Here is a 21,566-nt window from a genome sequence, read left to right as displayed (position 1 = left end):
TTCGAGCGGGAACCCTTTTCATTTAGGCTTAGTAAATTCTATACCTGCGTACAAAGATGGGACGAGGACGTACAAGGTATGCCGTCCGGCTTCAAGCGCTCGCCATGGAAATCGAGATCACGCCGGAGCCCGAGCAAATGCCGCGGAAGCTGCTATTATTCAGCGCATTCAAAGGAAGGAGTTAGACGAACGGTTAAAAGCGCAATTCCTTAACGGGATCGATATAAGGATCTGCAGAAGGGTAATGAGTCGCGAGGCTGAGACCTTTGATGAGGCGCTCAAAGCGGCGATCAGTGAGGAGACGATTGAACAGCTCACCTCCCATCTGCAGGGAATATTGTGAACAGTCCGGGACAGCGAGCGGGTGACAGACTCCCCCTCACAGGACAAGATAGCCCAGCTAACGTTGGCTATGCAGGAACTTAAAGCCAGAGTGAAAGGGTTAACCCGAACCTCCGCGACCGGTAATGCTAGAACCCCTCCAGGAAGGCGGAATAATCGGGGAAATAATCGAGGTAATCAGAATAATTCGCCTTTCCGGCGAGGAGGATACCGGCCAGATAACCCTAGTCGTGGGCCCAACCGACCAAACAATCAACCCTATAGGAACCAGAATCCCTCCGATCGCCGAGATAATAATCATAGTGATTCTCCTACCTGTACACGAAGCAACGTCGAGCATACGGAAGCCCCAAGAAGACGCGAAAGCAATGAGAGCAATCGGGGTCGTGCTAGAGAGGAGAAACCCAACAGGTGGAAAGGAAACGTGCGAAGCGTCCAGGGCCGGCGATCTCCGTATAATAACTGGAAAACTCGAGGGATCCGTCCTCGACGAAGGCCCTCTCATGTCGGACAAAATCCCGAAAAGGACAAAAAGCAAAAATTTCAAGCCAAGAGGCCAAGGACTCAATCGGTAACTGCTATTACCTATCCCGATATTCGGAGCGAAACCACTTTTGAATGTTATATAGGAGGGAGCCCGGCCATCGTGCAGATCGACACCAGAGCTAAAGTATCCCTTTTGTCTAAGGCTTTTGCCAAAACAATGAAGGAAAGGATACAGGTCGACCACAATAAAGAGACCGATTTAAGAAGCGCTACTGGCCATATCATTCAAACGTACGGTATTGCGAACCCTACCTTCAAAATCGGCGACCTGCAGTTCCCCTTTACTTGTTGTCTAGTAGATATAGACGTTACATATCCTTGCGACGGCATTATCGGTAGAGATATGATCACTGATAAGGGCTTTCTTATCAATTTAAAGAAAGGAGAATTGATTATACCCCCTGTTACGGTAGTAACATTATTAAACTCCACGATGTTCGGAGAAGAATCGGGGGAGGAACAAAATAACCTAACGACAGAGAGTAAACCGAAATGTCCGGGAAAGTCAGAAGAAACCTAGAGAAAGGGCCCAGGTAACTGCGGCTATAAGATCTAAAAGGGGATCACAGGGCCAGGTAGAAGTAGAAGGAAAGGAGGTAGTTTTAATAGAACCGTGCCGACTTACCCCTATGACGGATAATATCGTAAGCGCGACCATCCAGGGACGTCACCGTCCAGGTAATAAAATGGGAGTAATCGAGACACTTCCCCTTGCCCAGGAAGGGATTTTTGGAGCCGATGTATTGGTCACACCCAACAAAAAGGGATAAGTACCTATCCGTCTCCGTAACTCGACCCACCAAACTATAACTTTAAAGAAAGGAGAGAAGGTAGGCATGTATTTCGAGGCGGTCCAGGAAACAGACCCGGTCGAGTCTATCCGAGAAGGAGAAACGGCACAATTATCAAAAGCCGAATTTAATCAATTATTTGACTGGACCGATATCCCGGAAGACGAACACCAAGAGCTTTTAGCCTTATTATATAAATATCGACACGTTTTCGCCATAAATGATTATGATTTGGGGTATGGCGATATTCTGCAACATAAAATTGATACCGGCGATGCGGCGCCCGTTTATTCCCCCCTTATCGAATTCCATATGCGCAATGTCAGCAATTAAATGAAACAATCGATGGACTTCTAGCGAATAATATCATCGAACACTCTACATCACCCTGGAGCTCTGCAGCGCTCCTTGTTAAGAAGAAATTGGGCAGATTAAGATTAGTAATAGATTATCGTAAATTAAATAAACTCACCAAAGTAGATCCATATCCACTGCCCTTAGTGCAGGAACCCCTCAGCTTGATGGGCCAAGCAAAGTATTTCTCCACAATAGACACAGTCTCGGGATTTTGGCAATTGAGTGTATGTGATAAGGAGAAAACCGCCTTCTCCACACGTGATGGGCACTATCAATGGAACAGGTGTCCCATGGGGCTACGTAACTCTCCTGCAGCATTTGAAAGGACCATGGACTTCGTCCTGCATGGTCTTAAGGGAAAGACATGCCTCGTCTACATGGACGACATCTTGACTTTCAGTCCCGACTTCCCTACTCACCTCAAACGTTTGGAACAGATATTCCAACGACTAGGCGAAGCCGGAATTAAATTAAAACTGAAAAAATGTCATTTCCTGCAGAGGCAGATAAAATTTCTAGGCCATGAAATTTCCGAACAGGGTATAAAACCGGATAGCAATACGGTAAAGTGCGTCTTAGACTTTCCTAGACCTGAAAATGAGCGAGAAATTCGATCTTTTTGGGACTAACTGGTTATTATCGTAGACATGTAGACCAGTACGCAAAAATCGCTAAACCATTGACTGGATTTATTAAAGAAAGATACCCCTTTTGAATGGGGCCCGACTCAACAGGAAAGTTTCGAGACTCTAAAGCAAATTCTAACGTCGACTCCATTATTAAAATCACCGGATTTTTCGAAGCCTTTTATACTTGCTACGAATGCTTCGAATGTTGTCTTAGGAGCCATATTATCCCAAGAGGAAAATGGCACGGAGAAACCGATTGCTTATGCAAGTCACTTACTAAGGAAACCCCAACTTAACTACAGCACGACTGAGAAGAAGTGTTTAGCTACTGTTTGGGCTGTAAGATATTTTAAACCCTATTTATATGGGCGAAAATTTACGATACTCACGGATCATCGACCTTTGCGTTGGTTACTCGACTGTCACGATGGATTATCTTCCTCCAAGAATTCGACTTTGACATTGTTCACAAGGCAGGAGAGTCTCATAAAAATGCTGATGCTCTTAGTCGCATTCCTATTCGTCAAATCCAGGAGGTAAACCCTATATTTTCCCTGATGCAGATAGTGAAGGCGCAACAAGACGACGCTCGTTGGAAATCCCTCATCCAACAACTGCAAGATGGAGCAACCTCAGGAAGTTGAAACGGCCTTAACTTGGACGAATTCTATCTCAATGAAGAAGGCGCCCTATGCCACAAAGACACCAATAAAGGCCAGTCCGACTGGTGGGAACAAATTGTTGTCCCAGCCACTCTTAAGGATTATCTTCTATATACTTTCCATGATAATCCCATCGCTGGACATCTGGGAGAACTTAAGATGCGAACTAAAATAGCTAAGTCATTTTATTGGCCAGAAATGACCAAAGAGATACAAAATTATTGCCGGAGTTGTCTAAGCTGCGCGACACATCGTCGGCGAGGACGAGCCCAAGCCGAATTACAATTATTTGTGCCCCTTTCACACGTCTTTGAATGTACTGCTATGGATATTGTTGGACCACTCCCGCGCACAACTACGGGAAATAAATATATCTTAGTATTTGTCAATCACTTTAATATAGAGAAGGCAAAATAAAGAATATTGCAGCACCAAAGCAACTAGCAAGTATTACAGAAGAGGCAAAGATGAAGGCTAGTAATATATTTTATTGCTAACCTTCCTTAGTCTAATTCCCCGGTATGCTGAAGCTATTCCACTACCGGATGTTAGTAGTAAAACGATCGCAAAAGCCTTTGTTTCCAACATTATACTATGTCACTCAACGCCGACGCAATTACTAACGGACCGAGCCCCGAATCTCATTTCGAAAATGTTTACCAAAGTATGTGAACTCTTGAACATAAACAGGCTCATCACTACAGCCTATCATCCCGCCAGTAATGGCGTCATGGAAAGATTTAACAAAACGCTAATTGATATCTTAGCACATTATGTAGCCAGAGATCAACACGATTGGGACGAGTGGATACCTTACGCTCTCTTTGCATACAACACATCAGTGCACGCTTCTACGAATGAAAGTCCATTCTTTCTTTTGTATGGAAGAGACCCTACCTATCCGTTTGATATAGTTACTAAGCCGGCGGAGGTGCACTATGATATAGACGACAATTTTGCCTCAGAATTGCAACAACGGATGAAAATGGCTCATCAAACGGCTCAACAAGTGGCTGAACAGGCCGCCGAAGCTTGACAAGAATGACATCGGCGACAAAACAATCCTCCCTGTTATAAGGTGGGAGACCAAGTGCTATTAAAAGAAGTCGTTACGCCACGAGGGTTAAAACAAAAACTAGCACCTCGATGGTCTGGACCCTATCAAATTATCGAAGCTCTCGGTCCTGTTAATTTTAAAATTGAACACCTAGAAACCAAATGGAAAATGCATGTCCATGCGGATCGAATAAAACCAACAACAGCCCGCGAGGAAGTCCACCTACGGCAAGACCAAAGTAACAATCAACGCACAACTTTGCCCTCAACCGCCGAGCTTGACCAATCCTTGTATCTCAACCCGTGGGACGAATTCATCTTAGCCTCAATCCCTGCTCAACCCCCTACGAAAGAAATATTGGAAAGGGAAAGTGAAGAGGACACCGAGCGCGGGGAATCAGAACACGAACAATCAGAAGCCGAAATAACCGAGGAACAAGAAAGTACGCCTCCATACGCTCTACGCAGCCGCGGCCCTGTCCCCGAGCAGCCATGGGTAATGCCGCGGCCGAGCCGTAATCGTAGTCACATCCCGTGATTCGTTTTTCCCCGCGACGAGCCAACTGTCATCCCCTGAGCCGGGGAATTAGACTAAGGAAGGTTAGCAATAAAATATATTACTAGCCTTCATCTTTGCCTCTTCTGTAATACTTGCTAGTTGCTTTGGTGCTGCAATATTCTTTATTTTGCCTTCTCTATATTTTCCGATCGGTTACACGCCGCCGACGACAAACTCTGGCGGGCCGACAACAACCGCAAGAAACTCGACCAGAAGAACTCCCTCTTCCAGAAAGGGAAGCTAACTTGCTTCCGGGAAGTGACACACCCTTACAGGAAGCACCCCGGAGCGATACCACCCGACCTCACCAACGGTCCATTGTTCAAACTTATTAACATCGCCATTTTAAGATCCTTTGTTCAACCTTCTTCTCTCGAAGTTTTCGACCTTATTATAATCCCAACCTATATATCAATATATCATATTATAAAACTATATATCATATCATATATTATATTACATATTCCATTTATTCGAATTTTATTTAACCATTTTAACTAACGCTTTCGATTATACCAACGTATTAGCTTTTCCCATTTAGACTTCAGTAAGGATTTTATCATCCTATCGACCTGAGGGAGAGTAACCCCGTTTATAATTTTTGTAACATGTGTACCTCGATCCGAGAACAAATAAAATTCTCATTTCAAATAACTGTTTGTAATTAACTTTTGTGAGTACCAGATAGGACGACATCCTCGCCGCAATGGACTAAGACTATGACGATCCACCAAAGTTAATCATGCACCGAATTCAATGCACGACGACACCACTACCCTATACCGAACTATGCAAATCACCACTCACCGGAATCCTCCCGCCATCAAGTTCCTGTCCAAGTTCTATCTTCAGCAAACAAGCCAGCAAGATAGCACGAGTCAACGAACTCACCTCCACAAAGGGACATAACGAACACTCAAGACCTTGAACTTTACTCTCGTACCCAAGCGACAAAAGGAAGCTACGTCTGCACCGCGTGCCAGCTAAGAAACAACCCTACTTCCGGAAACGCCGTTATTGTTTACCAAACCCACCGTGTTTGGTCTAACATAACAACTTATTGTAACGCGTGCCTGAATAATCTTTTATTGTCGCAAAGGAATAAATTGTCCAATTCGCCATGTAAATCATTGTTGCGAATATTTAACGTCGCCCTGTAAGTCACCACTCAGGGAGAGAAAGTGCACTTAAAATAGCCATCCTCCCCAGAAAAAAAAATTGAACCTGCCCTTCAGGGACAGCTACGATTTTAGAAAGCCCAAGGTGGTGTGAAAATTCGAACCCGCCGGAACCAAGCCGTTAATAATAAAATATTTTATTGCTTGGTTCCCACGGAGAAAATATGAATCAGGAGGAACAACAGTCGAAAAATGCTAGTTGGTGAAACTGGCAAACATGACCGAGACAATAAAAGGGCGACGAGAGAGCAAAGGGGGGCCGGTTACGTAGTGTCACTTAGACTGTGTGTGCGCGCCGAAATCGAGAGGAAACCGCCTGCAATCCAAGGAATACTTTGACCTAGAGGACCGACCTGGATCACGAGGTATGACCCAAATTCTTGTAAACTCTCCCTCCGCGGATCCGAACTTAGGCGACAGTCGCACGCCTCTTTTGTAATTGTAACGTTAGCCTAAATAAATTGTTGTTGTTGTTATTATCTGTTGTCTATGTCCTTTATTCGAGTATCGTCACCGCCGCTCTATCATCGGACCCACCACTTCCTCCACTCGCGTAACGTGTAACCCATCCGAACCGCCATCTTGACATGGGCAGGTCTCACTGACTGTGAGCCGAGAAAAAGAGGAATGAGACTCTGTCCACCTCCCAGCGCACCCACATCATCATTGCTCCTTCCACAATAAATTTCATAATAATATTTTATATTTTACACAAAATTACATATAATATTCAACAATATTTGTAAAATAATTATAAAACATAACATAATCTACAGCACTAAGTAAAAATTATCCTTTTGTTTTATGAATAAAACCAAAAAATTAAAGTTTTAATTACATTCTCAAAATGGGAACATTGGTCTGTAAAAGGTTAAGTAACAATTTCATAATATTTCTTTATCTTAAAATCAAATTTTTGATTAACAATAAAAAAATTTTAAGAACTTTTATAATTAAATAAAATTTTATTACTAAAATGTTATTTCAGCAACCTAATAGTGAACTTATCACAATGACTTCTGTATATTATAACACTTTCATTCTTTTTTCTCTTCTTAATAATCCAGTATATATACCAAATTCTAATATTTTAACAACTGTAAAACAACTGAACAGAGACGATACAAGTCCAAAATCCATTTTATTAAAGGTACTTAAATAAAAGTGTGTTAGAATAAGTGTGTGAAAAGAATAAAAAAAGTGTGTTATAGTATACAGAAGTTGTGATAAGTTTGGCAAAACAGCACTATTAGGTTGCTGAAATAATAATATAGTATAAGTTACCAAACAAGAAGTTAAATGAAGGAAATAAAATTTTATCATCATTTTGTAACTAATACTATATAGTTAAGTAAAATGCAAAACTTTTACCTTTAAGATTTTCAAATTGTTGAAGAAGTACTTTCTTTATTTCTTTAACCCACGTTTCCTTTATTTCTAATGATGGGGCCTTCAAAAGACCTCATTTATTAAAAATTCTTTTAATTGTATTACATTCAAATAGACATAAAAAGTTTTATTATATTATTAATTATATAGTGTATTTAATTATTATGAAAAGCTTCAAAACTTACTTGAATGATAAATACTTGAGTTCTACCATGAAGCCACACTTCAAATTTACGTCTATCTCCTCGTGATCCACGTACATTCTCTGTTAATCCAATTTGTGATGTCTAAAATTAATAGACAAAAGTTAATTAAATCTTAGTAACTTATTTTTGGAATTAGTTATTTCTATACAGAGCTAGGAAAAATACCAAAAGAGCATTTCAAATACAAATACCAAATACTGATATTTGTATGCCCTATTTGAAAAATAAAAAAAATGTTTATTTTTCCTTTAGGACAGAAATTTTTGACTGTTAAATCAAGGGTCAAGGTCCTAAAGGAAAAATAAACATTTTTTTTATTTGCAAATTTATATATATATATATATATATATATATATAATTACAAGGTAGCTTTAAAAAGTTCCTGGAATTGGTTATTATTCAAAAGTATGTGTACAATTGACAAATCAAACGATGTGTCCTTCAAAGTATTGTCCTCTGGCAACCATACACTTTTGCCAATGCTGGTATAGCTGCTGAAAACATTCTTGGAAGCAATCTTGCAACAGCACCTGCGATGCAGATGTACTCTGAATAACCTCATCCCATATCCTCATTCTTGATGTGGCATCCCTTGATGGCATCTTTCAAGAAGGTAGGGGAACTGGGAAAGAGTACTGGGTACTTAAGGAAGAGGTAGAAATCTCATGAGGTCCGCCAAGAGCATTCATGGCACTGTGTGTTGGCAAACGCTGTGCATGATCAAGTGATCATGCAGGATGGAATGACAACTTTCAACCGAAATTCCTGCTGTCTTGGCGATCTGCTCAATTAACTGCTGCTGTCTGACCTTACAATCTCATATACTATCAACAATTTCTCCTCAGACATTGCTGTTGATGGATGATTGCTTCACAAATCAAAAACAATACTTTCTCATCCTCATCCCTCACAAAAGCATTTTTGCCAGTCATAAACTTGAGAATGCTTCATGGAAGATTTAACATAGGTGTCCTGAGACATCTTCAAGGTCTCAGAAGGTCTCCAATAACACATAGAATTTTATATTTGCATGTTGTTCTTCCACAGACATTTTTGCCAGACTCTATTTCAGACATCTCACTAACACAACCTTCAGTGAATGGTAATTGTTGTCATCTTTGCAGCGAGTATGAATTTGTTTGAACGTATTTCACTATTCCTGACACATTTAGCTAAGACATGCATTACATGTTCCCTTTTTCATCGCCTTTTATTGACTAACCCAAAATAATTCCAGGAACTTTTTGAAACTACCTTGTATATATATTTTGTTTGTTTATTTGTTTAATTATACATAACTAAAATTCATTAAGAACTAGAGATAACTTTCCTCCATAACAAAATGAAAATCATATATAAAAACCCAATAAATACACAGGATAAAAAAAAATACTAAAAATTAGTTAAAATACACAATATGAAAAATCCTTATAAATCAGGGCTGTAGAGTTGGAGTTGTGGATTTATTTTATTTTAGATGGAGTCGGAGTCATAAAAATTCATTTTATTTCGTATTTTAAAAAAATGATTTGAGAATCATCATCATTAGTTTTTATTATGGCTGTTTATACATGGCAATGAAATTACATGTAGGAAAAAATTCAGTTAAACTTTTTTAAATTGTTAAAATTGGAGTTGGAGCTGAAGCTGATAGATTTTTAAATGACTCCATAGCCCTGTTATAAATCTATGATTATAAAGATACTGCTTACAGACAGCTTTGAATTTAGAAAAATTATAATTAAGGTAACCCACAATCTGCTTTAAAAAACCAGAAATTCTGTTATAGTATGCTTTATGGCAGAAATTTTTTGCTTTATTCTGCCTAATTTCATTTTTTTTTTTTTTTTTTGGTTTATCTGATTCTCAACACTAGTTTTACTTTATATCTTTGTCTGAATCTGATAGATCAGCCGAGTTGAACATGAGGTGAATATGAATGTCCAAATTTCTTTGGTAAATGATGATCTCTTCAGCATGAGAGGATGGTTCAGGGTAGAAAAACTTCTCTCTACATCTGCACTGCTAGCAGGAACTGACAGAGCTTTTAATGCCAGCTGGCTCAAATTGGCATTTTCCTGGAAGAGTTCTTCCAGAAATTTATTACATAATTGCACACTGCGCTGTTTTCATTGTTGATAAAAGCATCGTAGTATGCTATCTTTTCCTTTGGTACCTCTTTCTTGGAGAATCTGCAAAATTGAGAAGTTTATCGTGTCTATTGCTTGGTTATGATTTGGATCTAGAACATCAAGCTCTTTCCAAACTGCCATGCTAGATGTCTACTATCTAGATAAAGTTAGAGCTTTGAACCCATACCAAGTGGTACTGACAGTTTCCAAATGCCTCCAAGAATTTGCCAAATATCACTTTGGATCAAACAACACTGGATTTGGATCCAGGCTATGACTCAGTTTCCTGATCAAGTTGCATAAGGCTTCAGCTTGGCTTGCAACTACATATAGCTGTTCAAAGTTTGGACTGATCAAGTAACTTGCCAAGTTCTTGCAATGCAGCTCCTTTCATAGTCTGATTTTCTCTAATCCAAATCACTATAGCATCCCCCCCTCTTATGATAGTATGAAACTGCTTCTAACCACATCCTCCGTCGAGTAATAACTGGTACAGGTGGAAGTGCCAAAGAGTGGTTCTTGGCAGATAGAGCTATCTGCAACAAATGCCTTCATTCCCGAGATGAAATGGTTCAGGATGCTGTACTTAGTGCACACTTTCATGACTAAATGTGTAATGTGTGTCCAGCATGTCATGTGGAACAATCTCATGTATACTGGCATGATTTTCAAAGCAGCAGCATGTACAGAGGGTTGTCTGTCAAAAGTCCAATAAAATTGTCTAACTCAACATTCAAAAGTTTAAGAGATGCAAACACTTCTTTGACAATGATACAGGTATCACTATTCCACTTCTTTACAATCTATGATCACACTAGACAGGGTGGTTCTTAGCTTCCAAGGCACAAAACCAATGTTCCTGTAGGTTCCTGTTTTTTACATTGACTGACTCATCTAGTATCAGCAGAACGTCAATACCTTGACACATTTGTACAGTAGCATCCAGTGCCATAACTAGGATTTTGGATGCCTATGGCCAAGAATAAAAATGGCAGCTTTTTAATTTTTGTTATTAAATAATAATAAAAATGGTGGTTTATTTCTGAAATATATGTTCGTAGAAATTACAGATAATAAATACTATGTAAATATAATTATAGAAGTTTTTTGTGTTATTAATTTTGAATACATATTATTCCAAAATCTTCTCATTGGCGACTTTATTAAATTGGTGCCTATGGCAGGAGCCACATTGACCATACCCTAGGTACGGCTCTGGTAGCATCTAAATCTTTGTTACCAACATTGGGGAGAATCCTGTGCAAGGTGCTTTCACTAGGCAAGTTTTCACTCAGAGATAGTTTTAAATTAGACTTCATTTACTTTTTGTGACAGAAAATGTTCAAAGGTATTCCCACAGAACAGAATACAGAAACCATGTCTTTCCATCTTGAAGGTTTACTACTTCCAGAAGCAGTACTTTTACTTTGCTTGCTGCTGCTACTACTAATTACAATGTTTTACACTTACAATATGTGTACTCACAGTGGATTTCTTCTCAAGTGATCATAGTATTGCAGTATTCACAGTGCAAATTTCCTTCTTACACTACAAATCCTTCATTGGGAAATTCACAAAATCGAAGAGCTGCAAAATCGATTTAACTGGCATCTTGAGCATTATCTTAAGATACAATGAAATACTCTTAATGTGGATAAGCCGACTTACAGGGGGAAATTGTTAATCCCTCGTCAGGGTAACCTAGGGGCTCTCATGTATGTGGGTGGTGTCATAGATTGTCATAGGTGGCAGAGAATACAAGTGCCTTTACAAAACCATTTATTAAGCAAAAGTTGTGCTTACATTAAATATAAATGAGTCCTTTAGGTAACAGACAAATTCTAGATATTCCCGGTTGAGCTGGATTCAGTCCACAAGGTTTGATAGTTGGCAGTGGCAAGTTGTCATAGGTTTGATCAGGTCAAATCCAGTAAGGTCTCATAGAAACTTCGGAAGGAAGGCGATGACACAGAGAGAGAGAGAGAGAGAGAGAGAGACAAAAATAACACTAGAAAAACAACACCATTGACAATTATGATGATGACGTTGTCGATGCTCTCTGTTGATGCTGTACGTGCCTTGACACTTATGGGTAGAGTGTCTTGTCCTTGAAGACCAGGATTAAATAAAGTTTCATCCTCAATTGCCCACTCCGATTGATCACTCTCCCTCCTCCTCACTTTCCATGTGGTTGCCTGCCTACCAATGCAACAAGATCCCAACTTGGATCACGGGAGAGGTCAAATTCAAAATGAATTCAATCTCCCAACCATAGAGGGTCAATTTTAGGACTCACATTTCTCCTATTGTTTATGGTGTTGTGTCGTGACTTTTAAACAGACAATTTTTTCTAGCTTCTATTTTTTTCTCCCTTTAAAATGAATAATTTTAACACAAATCTTAACGGAGGTCCAGACCTGTCCAGGACCTCACATTAATTAGAAATTTGGTTTATTCAAGTCTCTACAGCAATAACTAGTGATTACCATATCCTGAGGCAATGGGAATCATGTTGCCAACCATTTGGAACAAAAAGTTGTTACATTTAAAAAAGACATCTTTTTTGCTTTCAAAATTTTAAAAAGTTGCTACTTTTTTGCTACTTAATTGAGAAAATAAAAATAAATGCCAAATTATCCAAAGTAAAAATTTTAAAATAACAAATGTTTTATTTGACAAAAACAGTAAATTTCTATTTAATAATAAATACAATAAAAACACTGCAATTTTTCTGAAAGGAAGTGATTAAATCTTTATAAGGTATGAAAATGAAGTTTTTAATATTTAAAAATGATACCAACAGAGGGCACATGAAAGTAATGTAAGCTTAATAGAAAAAAAAATTATAAATTTGAAAAGTATAAATAAGAACTGAAATATGGTAAACAAGATTTGTACGTTGTATTTTCATACGGATATATTAAAATGACAAAAAGTCTCTATTTTTGGCTTATTTGGACACAGCTGCGGCAATGCTGCTACAACCCTCAAAAAATTTGCTATTTTGCCAGCCAGTTGCTATGGTTGGCAATGTGGGATGAGAGAAAACAAGGTGTGGGAGTTTGAGAGGGGTGCAGAGGGAAAAACACAACAACCTTGAGAAAGTTCCTATAAATTATTGAGAAGTTGTAATGAATTACAAAAATTCATTCCAGGAAAATCTTCATTATCAGACATTTCTTGAACTTCAACATTAAAACTCTCTCTCTATATTCTAGTATTAAGTACAAAGATATCTTTCTTTTATCATCATTTTTCACTCAAAATCTTTCCAAAACCGTCTAGAACTTTCCAAACGCCAAATTTTTTCTTTGTTCTTGCAGGTGCACATTCTCACCTATCTCAAAAACATCTACTATTGTCTTTATTTCATTAATCAATTATTTTGTCATCTAGGTTGAAAGGGATCAAATAAACTTTTGGAAATAAAGAATTCTCCACCGACGTAATGTTAAAGAAAATTACTTTTTATTTTTTACTGTTTCCATTGAGTAAAAAATTTTAATATTCTATATTACTACAGCACCTTAAGTGTTCTATCATTTATCACACAATTTTTTTGAAATTGCTATCATGTTATGAAAAATCCTTATGAAATGAATTTCTATGAGATAAATGGTCTTAATTTGTGTAAATTTTTATTTACATACCTAATACAGATATGAAAACTAGAGTTTAGCAAAACTTGGTATTTTAAGACTTGACAAGTCAAAATCTGTGTTTAAATACTGTGTATTGGTTTCTGTTTATTGAACTTTGGTATCTCCAATATGTTCAATCAATGAAAAATCTACACATTTTTAACAAAGTCCAGAGAAAATACTTTTGTCTACTTTAGTTACTTTTTGTTTAGGTATTTGCAAACCTAACATAGACATTTTGCAAACACCACTTTAATTATAATTATCAAATTTTTGTTGTTTGCAGCAATACTTTTCTGTAACATTTCAAGTATGCACAAAATGAACCACTATTAAACAAAACAAGATATCTTAAACAGAAATCAAATAAATACAGTAAAACCTGTGTAAACCAGAATTGCAAGGTACAAAATATTTTTTTGTTTTAAACAGGTTTTAGTATACAGTATTTTTCTTTTTATTATTAAACCATACCAGATAAATGTCACACAGTTACGTTAAATTTTTTATAGTAAAATCAATTTTACATATATAAAAATTTTTATTACTAGGTTTAGCCCAAATTAATCCAAAGCAATTCCAAAGGTGTGAGTATTTGAATGCAAAAATTGAGAATTATTCAATTGCAAAAAAGTTTTCATTGTTTCCAAGAAGTTATGTTAGATATTTGAATACTTCTCAGATATAAACTTTATGAACTCATAACACAATGACTAAGTCAATTCAAGTACCAAAATCTAGTGTCTTGCTTGCTGTCAGAAATTCTAATTGAATTACAGTAATATAGAGACTGAGTTATTCTGTGATCTGGCTTCTCAAGGAATTTTAAAACTTACGACTGTGAATAGTGAATGAATACTTTTCCTACAGTTTAAAGATACATAAATGATTTTAATAATTACATAATAGTATTTTGGGCCAAATGTATTTTCTAATAACTCACTGGATTGCACACTTCAAAAAAAATTATAATAAAAGATGGAAAAAAGCAAGACAAATCTGCAACATCAAGCTTTCTAACCCTATGCCTTACTAACTGGTCCATACTCACTTGTTACAATTTGTTTATAGAACTCAATATATAACACAAACGGAAAAGTTTAAATAATGACATCTCCTAAACTATTGCTCATTGGCACGAGTTATGTTACAATGCATTACAGGTATACCAAAATGTATTAAAATTTCAACAAAATTCAGGACGTCAAAGCTTAGATGGCTCCTTATAAGAAGGCCATTTTTTTCTATGCCCATCATGGATTCAGCCAGGACCAAAATGGGGTGGCTGAATGGTGAAGGACAGAACTCTTGAACGTTGTGAATACAGTCATGAGTGAGTTATTTAAACAGATGGTCTATGATATTTAAATATATTAAAAAAGAAATTATGAAAATTTTTTAATGTAATTATTTGTAAGAATACAAAAATGATAACGTAGAAATATCAATATAAAAAATGCAATAATGTAAAACTTTAAACTTTAAGTTATTAATAGCTTATTATTTCTCATCAAAATTAGCAACAAATAGAAAAAACAGAGTAAATTTCTAAAGACTATATTTTAAAAAATGTAACGTTTAAATAAATTTTCTAATAATGAAAAAATGAAAATGGATATTGAATTATTGTAAAAAATAGTTATCTAATTCTCATAATTGCTTAATTCACCTTCAATGCATTTTTGAATGCATAACTTGGATTATCTTCTCGTCCATATTTTTTAGTAAAGAGAACCAGTTGTTCATATAGAAATATATAACGTTGTCTTGGTTTGAATCTTAGTTCTCTTATTTTTTCTTTTTTCTTCCTTTCCATCCAAACATTGAATGAACTTTGTAGCAGCAATTTTCCATAATCAGCAAGACTACCCTATATGATATAATATATCATCTAACTGATACATTTAATATTGTCTAATGTAGCAAAATAGAAAGTAAAAATTCTACATTGTTTAATAATACAAGGTGTCCCAAAAGTTACTGTACAGTAATGCCATTTTCTTTTTTTTTTTTTTTTCAGATATTTTCAAATTAAAATTTTTTCATATATAAATGTCTTGGTGAAAGCCCAACTTAGCCTGTTCAGTTACCAAACCCAAGTCCCACAAAAGCAAACTAAAAATCCAAAGTTCTTTGGATTTTTAGTTTGCTTTTGTGTAGGGTGCACTGAAAGAAAAGGTTTATAAAAAAACAATCCACACTGTTGATGAACTAAAGGTAGCAATAAACACTCATATTCAGCAGATCTCATTGGCCACACTATAGATGCTTTTCAACAATATGATAAAGCATGTCCAGACTTGTCTTCAGGCCCATGAGAGACATTTTAAACATCTGCTTTAGAAAGAACAGATATAGACAATAACTTTTGGGATAGAGTATAGAAAGTTTTCATTTTTTTTTTTACATTTATTTCATAAATTCAATTTCTTAAATTACAATTCGTTTGTTTCCTCTCTAAGGGAACATCTACAAACCATATAGCTCAATATTTTTCAAATTTTGGCCCCTCTTTGCTCTGGTTACTTTTTGTGGCCAGACAAGTAACCTTAAAACAATATATAGTCACCTTCATTTAGCTTCTTGTTTAGATCTGTATTAAATGATTATTTCCGAAACCTAATTGTGCTGTTTTTTCCAAAACTTATCACAACGACATCTGTATGTTATAACTCTATTTTTTTAAAATTCTTTTTAAGTACCTTTAACAAAATGCATTTTGGACTCATATCGTCTCTCTTCAGTTGTTATACAGTTGTTACATATTAAACTGTACAAAACAAAGATACAAATAAAGTCCCACTTTTAACAACAAAATTATTAAAATATAAACAATTACATAAACTTACATTTGATGTACAAACCAAACTATTAAATGCACATTTGGCTTTCAAATCTTCAAATACATTATTGAAATCAACAAGACATACCATAAGATAAGGACACATTTAAAGAATAAATAAAACACAAAATGAAGAACTTTTACTTTACTTTTACAGGGTACTTAAACATTTTTGTAAGGGACTTTGTTTTGTTCCCTGCTCACTAAAAATTGACACCAAGAGAGGTGTAATTGCATACTATCATCATTATTATTAATTTTTATTCCTTAATTTCATTTTCTTATTTTAAAATGTTCAAGAATTTTCCTTTTAAATTGTACAGTTTAATAATATAGTTTAGTATAACAACTGTATACCAACTGAAGAGGAACAATGAGAGTCCAAAATGCATTTTGTTAAAGGTATTTAAAAAAATATTAAAAAAAATAGAGTTATAACATACAGAAGTCATGATAAGTTTTGGAAAAAACAGCACTATTGGGTTGCTGAAATAGTAATTTAACGTATAGTCTGAAAAAGCTGAACCTCGAAATACTTTTATTTTATCTTATTTTTTAAACACCAGATTGGTTTTCTAAATGGTTTTTTCCTGTTTGGTGTTCTTTTAACTTTTACAATTTACATTATACTGTTGTAATTATTCATGCCCCACTATATAAAACTACAGAATCAGTGGCGTGCCGTGACATTTGATGATAGGGAAGCTGTGTTTCTGTAAGAAGCCGACTTTCAGGGGCAATCAGTTAATTGCGCGTCAGTGATGGTCTAGGGTCCATTCGTACGTGCGAATGACAAAAATAAACAATTTATGTACTTTAATTCTAAAATACAAATAATACATACATAATACAATTATAGAAAAACTTGTTTCTTTTTTTATTTTCTATAAATTAACTCTATTCGGCGATGTTTTCCCGCAAAGTCGTTAATTACTTTATCATAAAAGTCACTCGTCGTTGATTCCATCAACGTATTTAAAAGTTCTTTTTCTATAGAAAGCAACGCTAGTGACGACAATCTTTCCTCCGACTGAGTGTTCCTGGCGAATGTATGAATTCGCTTCATTGTTGAAAAACTACGCTCAACAGACGCACTGGTAGATGGTATTGTAAAAATTAATGATATTAAACCATATAATTCTATTAGTACGTCTTTGTTTAGGTCATCATTAATTATAATATTTTTTATGTCTAAGAGTGACTTGCCAATATAGTCCGGACACGAATATAAATATTGCAATTCACTACGTAATTTACATAAATTAAAAAATTCTCCATAAAATTTACGTAAAGCATTAAAACTCTCTTCGGGAAATTGTTTTTCATAATATTTAAAATTATTAAAATCTAAAAGTGATAAAAATTCTAGAGATTTTATGTCGGCAAATCTGTCAATACAATTTTGTATCAATGTATCCATTATTTCATAAAACAGACGTCTATATAAATCCTTTTTAGACTCAATATCAGTATGTCTCATTCCTCTTTTTGGTTGAATTTCTAAAAAAGTTTCATCTTTTTTCAAAGCGTCCCAAATCAAATCAAAATCATTTCTTTTCTGTCGTAAAAAATCAATAAAGTGATTTATTCTAGTAATACAATATGCTATATTAAAATTTTTTTTTGTAATATATCAAAAAGGATATCTGAATGTGCAAATATTTGATGAAAAACTAGTAATAAAAAGTGAAAATCAAAATCTATTAAATAATGGTATAATCCTCTTGCGGCAATTGTAGTATCAGAATCCCATTGTTCTGGACTTTCAACCATATTCAACAACAAAAGTTTTAATTCTTCTTTATACTCCATAACGCAGTTTACAATCCTGCTATTGTAATTCCATCTAATAGGTGTGGCTGAAGGAAAACGCTTATTGACTTCTAGATCTAAGGCGTGAGATCTTTTAGAAGATTTAGAAAAAAATGAAGAAAATCCTGTCATAGTTTGAAAAAATATTTTACATTCTTTTATATATCCAACAGATTGAGAGAAAACTAGGTTCAATCTGTGAGCATAACAGTGCACGAAAATAGCATGTTTGGATATTTCTTTAATTTTAGCTCGGACACCATTATGTTGTCCGGCCATTACGGCAGCACCGTCATATGTTTGTGCCACTAATTTTTTTAGTGCATTGAAATTCGTCTAAGTAACTCTTAATGTGAGTGAATAACGAATTTGCGTCTCTGTTCTCACTCACATCAGTAAAGCCCACAAATCTTTCTTCGACGTTACCGTTTTCTTTCACGTAACGAAATACAGTCGACATCTGGGCTCTGTGGCTAATGTCCGTTGTTTCATCTACAATTATAGCAACAAATTTTGCGTTTTCAATTTCTTTTTTAATTTCTTGCAATAAAACGTTTCCTAACGAATTAACGAGCTCATTTTGAATTTTGTTCGATAAGCCAGTAAAAACTGTAGACTTCTCTAAATGCATTTTTAATTGATTATCTGACGTACTTAATAAAGAAACGAGTTCAATATAATTACCTCTGTTATTAGATTCAATACATTCCCTATGCCCTCTAAATGCCAATTCTTGCTTTGCTAAAAAGCATGTAATATCTATTAATTTAGATACAATATATCTATTAGCCGTAACTATCTTGTTATAATTTTCAATATTAATTTTATATTGTTTACTAATGTTAAATTCTATTCTATTTTGATTTCCAAATTGCTTCAATTTTACGAAAGAATCGATGTGACATTTACGATTTTCGTGTCTTTTTCTAGCTTTACTCAAATTATTTAAATCGTCAAAGCCATTCTTATTCCACACACTAATTTCATTTGAAAATAATAGGCAAGGCCAACAAAACAATTTTTGCATTTTTATGCATCCACAAAGCCATTTTACGTCTTGATAAATTTTATCGTGAAAATGTCGAACAAATTTTTTTGTCGAAGTACTTATATTTAATTTAGGCGTTGGTCTTTCTCTTTTAATAATGGCTTCTTTTTCATTATATTGTCTTGAGCCAAAACTTTTTTTAAGTAAATTTTCAATATCACAATTACAGTTTAAATCGCTAGCCATGATATAAGGGCTAAAATTAAAAATAAAATTATTAAAACTTACTTAGTAAAATAAAATTTGTGATGGATATACAATTATACATACCTGGTACAAAATATTCAATTGTATGAATATACTTTTGCGAAGAAACGTATATAAAAATAACATAAAATATTGTTTATTTTTAAATATTTAAACAATCCACTGAGTTAAAATTGCTCCCTGCGAGTGGCTCACGAATGGAAACAGAGACGATTTTGGTAGGTGTACAGTGAATGCATGCATGACAAATCCCGAGGGTGCCGATACCGGTCAATGTCAAATGCCTCTTTTGTCGCATCACTAGTATATCTCAAAGGACGCGACAGGGCCGTTGTAAATTTTAAACGTTTCTCACCATAGATGTAAATATGTTAAACTTAATAGTCATTTGTTTTCTAACTACTGCAATTCGTTTTAGTACCAGGTGTACACGGAAATCAGTTCCCCACTGTACTGAGCTAGTAATTGCTTCGGTTAAGCTTTTGTTTAAGTCAGCAGGGTTTTACTTATGTCACCATTCCCTAATCTCTTAATTATTTAACTACTTCTTAGTAGAAATAACTCGAAACCAGTTACTTTGTACTCGAATATCTGTAGTCTTGGGAAAAAAGTGGAAAGAAATTTTTATGACAACCGATACTTAGATCGTACATTTAAGGAAAATAATTCTAGAGCTTTTTTTGTACCATTGTACGTCTCGTTCATTAAATTTGGTTGTAAATAATGATGCCAAAGTAACAGTTAATTTTTTAACATTATACAAGAATTGTACACGTTTTTTCTGCATTCCCTTACAGATGGGACATACTATAATCGTAATATCACTGGTTTAACATTGAAATCTGTAAGTAATATAAGATGGGAGAGCGGAATAAACGCAGAATAAATATATCAAATATTTTAATGGAGTTTTTTTAAACTCCTGTCAACTATACAGAACTATCATAAAAACGTGCAAGTAAACTCCTATCGGTTGGGTTGTTATAAATCTAGTCTAGGGTGGGCAACCCTTTTTATAACACGGGCCAGAATAAATTTTACGTTTTTCCGCGGGCCGTAGTAGTTAATTGACGCCTTTTTGTAACTCGTAATTTTTTTAGTCTGCAAATATGAAATAAATAAATAAAAAGTTTATACTACATTTATTTCTCTTATCGTTTTCGAAAATTACAAAGAATTGGAAAATTAACTATTAATTAGTTATTTTTCCAATTTAATAATCTATTAAAGATCTCGCGGGCCGGATAGAAACTTTTCGCGAGCCGTAACTGGCCCGCGGGCCGGGGTTGCCCGCGGTTGATCTAGTCTACTCGTGATTCACGTAATCGGGCGAGAGTGGCCGAATATCTAGCAGGCAGGCGGCTAAACAGCCCACAACCGGTCCGGGATATAAAGTTAGAAGCTTTATGTGTGAAGCATCCACCAGCTAAACCGGGTGAGGTTGGTGCACTGTAAACCGCATGTGCTAATGCCTATATAATCTGGCTGATTGGAGACTGACCCGGTTTCGACATTCCTTCCGCCACCGAATTATTCGAATATACAATAGCAATCATATCGTTTTTTTTTCACATGTAGTATAGAAATTTGTAAAAGATACATAATGCAGTTATAATAAAATATTAATTTTAATTAATTCAAAGTACGTTAAAATATGAAAATTTATATTTTATAAAATTCAAGGGAAAGTCATTGGAAGGTGGAATCGGCGCTTCCATCGCTTCCAATGACGGCACGCCACTGACAGAATATGCATTTTTATGTTACTCTTGTAACTATATTGTATATCATTCTGTATTAATTTTTTATAATAATGAATTAAATTAAATAATTATAACTGTGCAATTACATAAACGCACTCTGCTATTGCATCACTGGTTCTTGATCAATATTGCTGATTTATTGCCCCTTCTGTTCTGTTAATAGTTTCTCTGATACTGTTCATGCTCATACATCATATCTATGATCACTTCTAACAATAGGCTACAGTGGAACCTCGGTATATGTCTGCTTTAGAATACGTCCAATTCGGAATACGTCCTGTTTGGACGAAACAAATTTTGCTCGGTATACGACTTTTGTTCGGTATATGACTTAATTCAATTATACGCGCCATCTATGAACAAGTAGCACTATCGGTGTACTAGACCAGACTAGACGTTCGTGTCC

General features: G+C 35.5%; 1 protein-coding gene across 5 annotated transcripts in view; it reads right to left on the bottom strand.

Annotated features, from left to right (window-relative positions):
* Positions 1-21,566, bottom strand: part of LOC136989037 (guanine nucleotide exchange factor DBS-like) — a 177,298-nt gene that overhangs the window by 17,709 nt on the left and 138,023 nt on the right. For all 5 annotated transcript variants that reach the window (XM_067287089.1, XM_067287088.1, XM_067287090.1 and 2 more), the window contains 3 exons: positions 15,158-15,358; positions 7,695-7,796; positions 7,492-7,570 (listed from right to left, as the gene is read on the bottom strand). In XM_067287089.1, coding sequence (XP_067143190.1) covers positions 7,492-7,570; positions 7,695-7,796; positions 15,158-15,358 — 382 coding nt within the window. The remainder of the gene's footprint in view (positions 1-7,491; positions 7,571-7,694; positions 7,797-15,157; positions 15,359-21,566) is intronic.

The sequence above is a fragment of the Centruroides vittatus genome, unplaced genomic scaffold, assembly GCF_030686945.1.
Source record: "Centruroides vittatus isolate TY-2023 unplaced genomic scaffold, ASM3068694v2 scaffold_435, whole genome shotgun sequence".
Taxonomy (NCBI): Eukaryota; Metazoa; Arthropoda; class Arachnida; order Scorpiones; family Buthidae; genus Centruroides; species Centruroides vittatus.
This window is presented reverse-complemented; position numbering and strand designations above follow the sequence as displayed.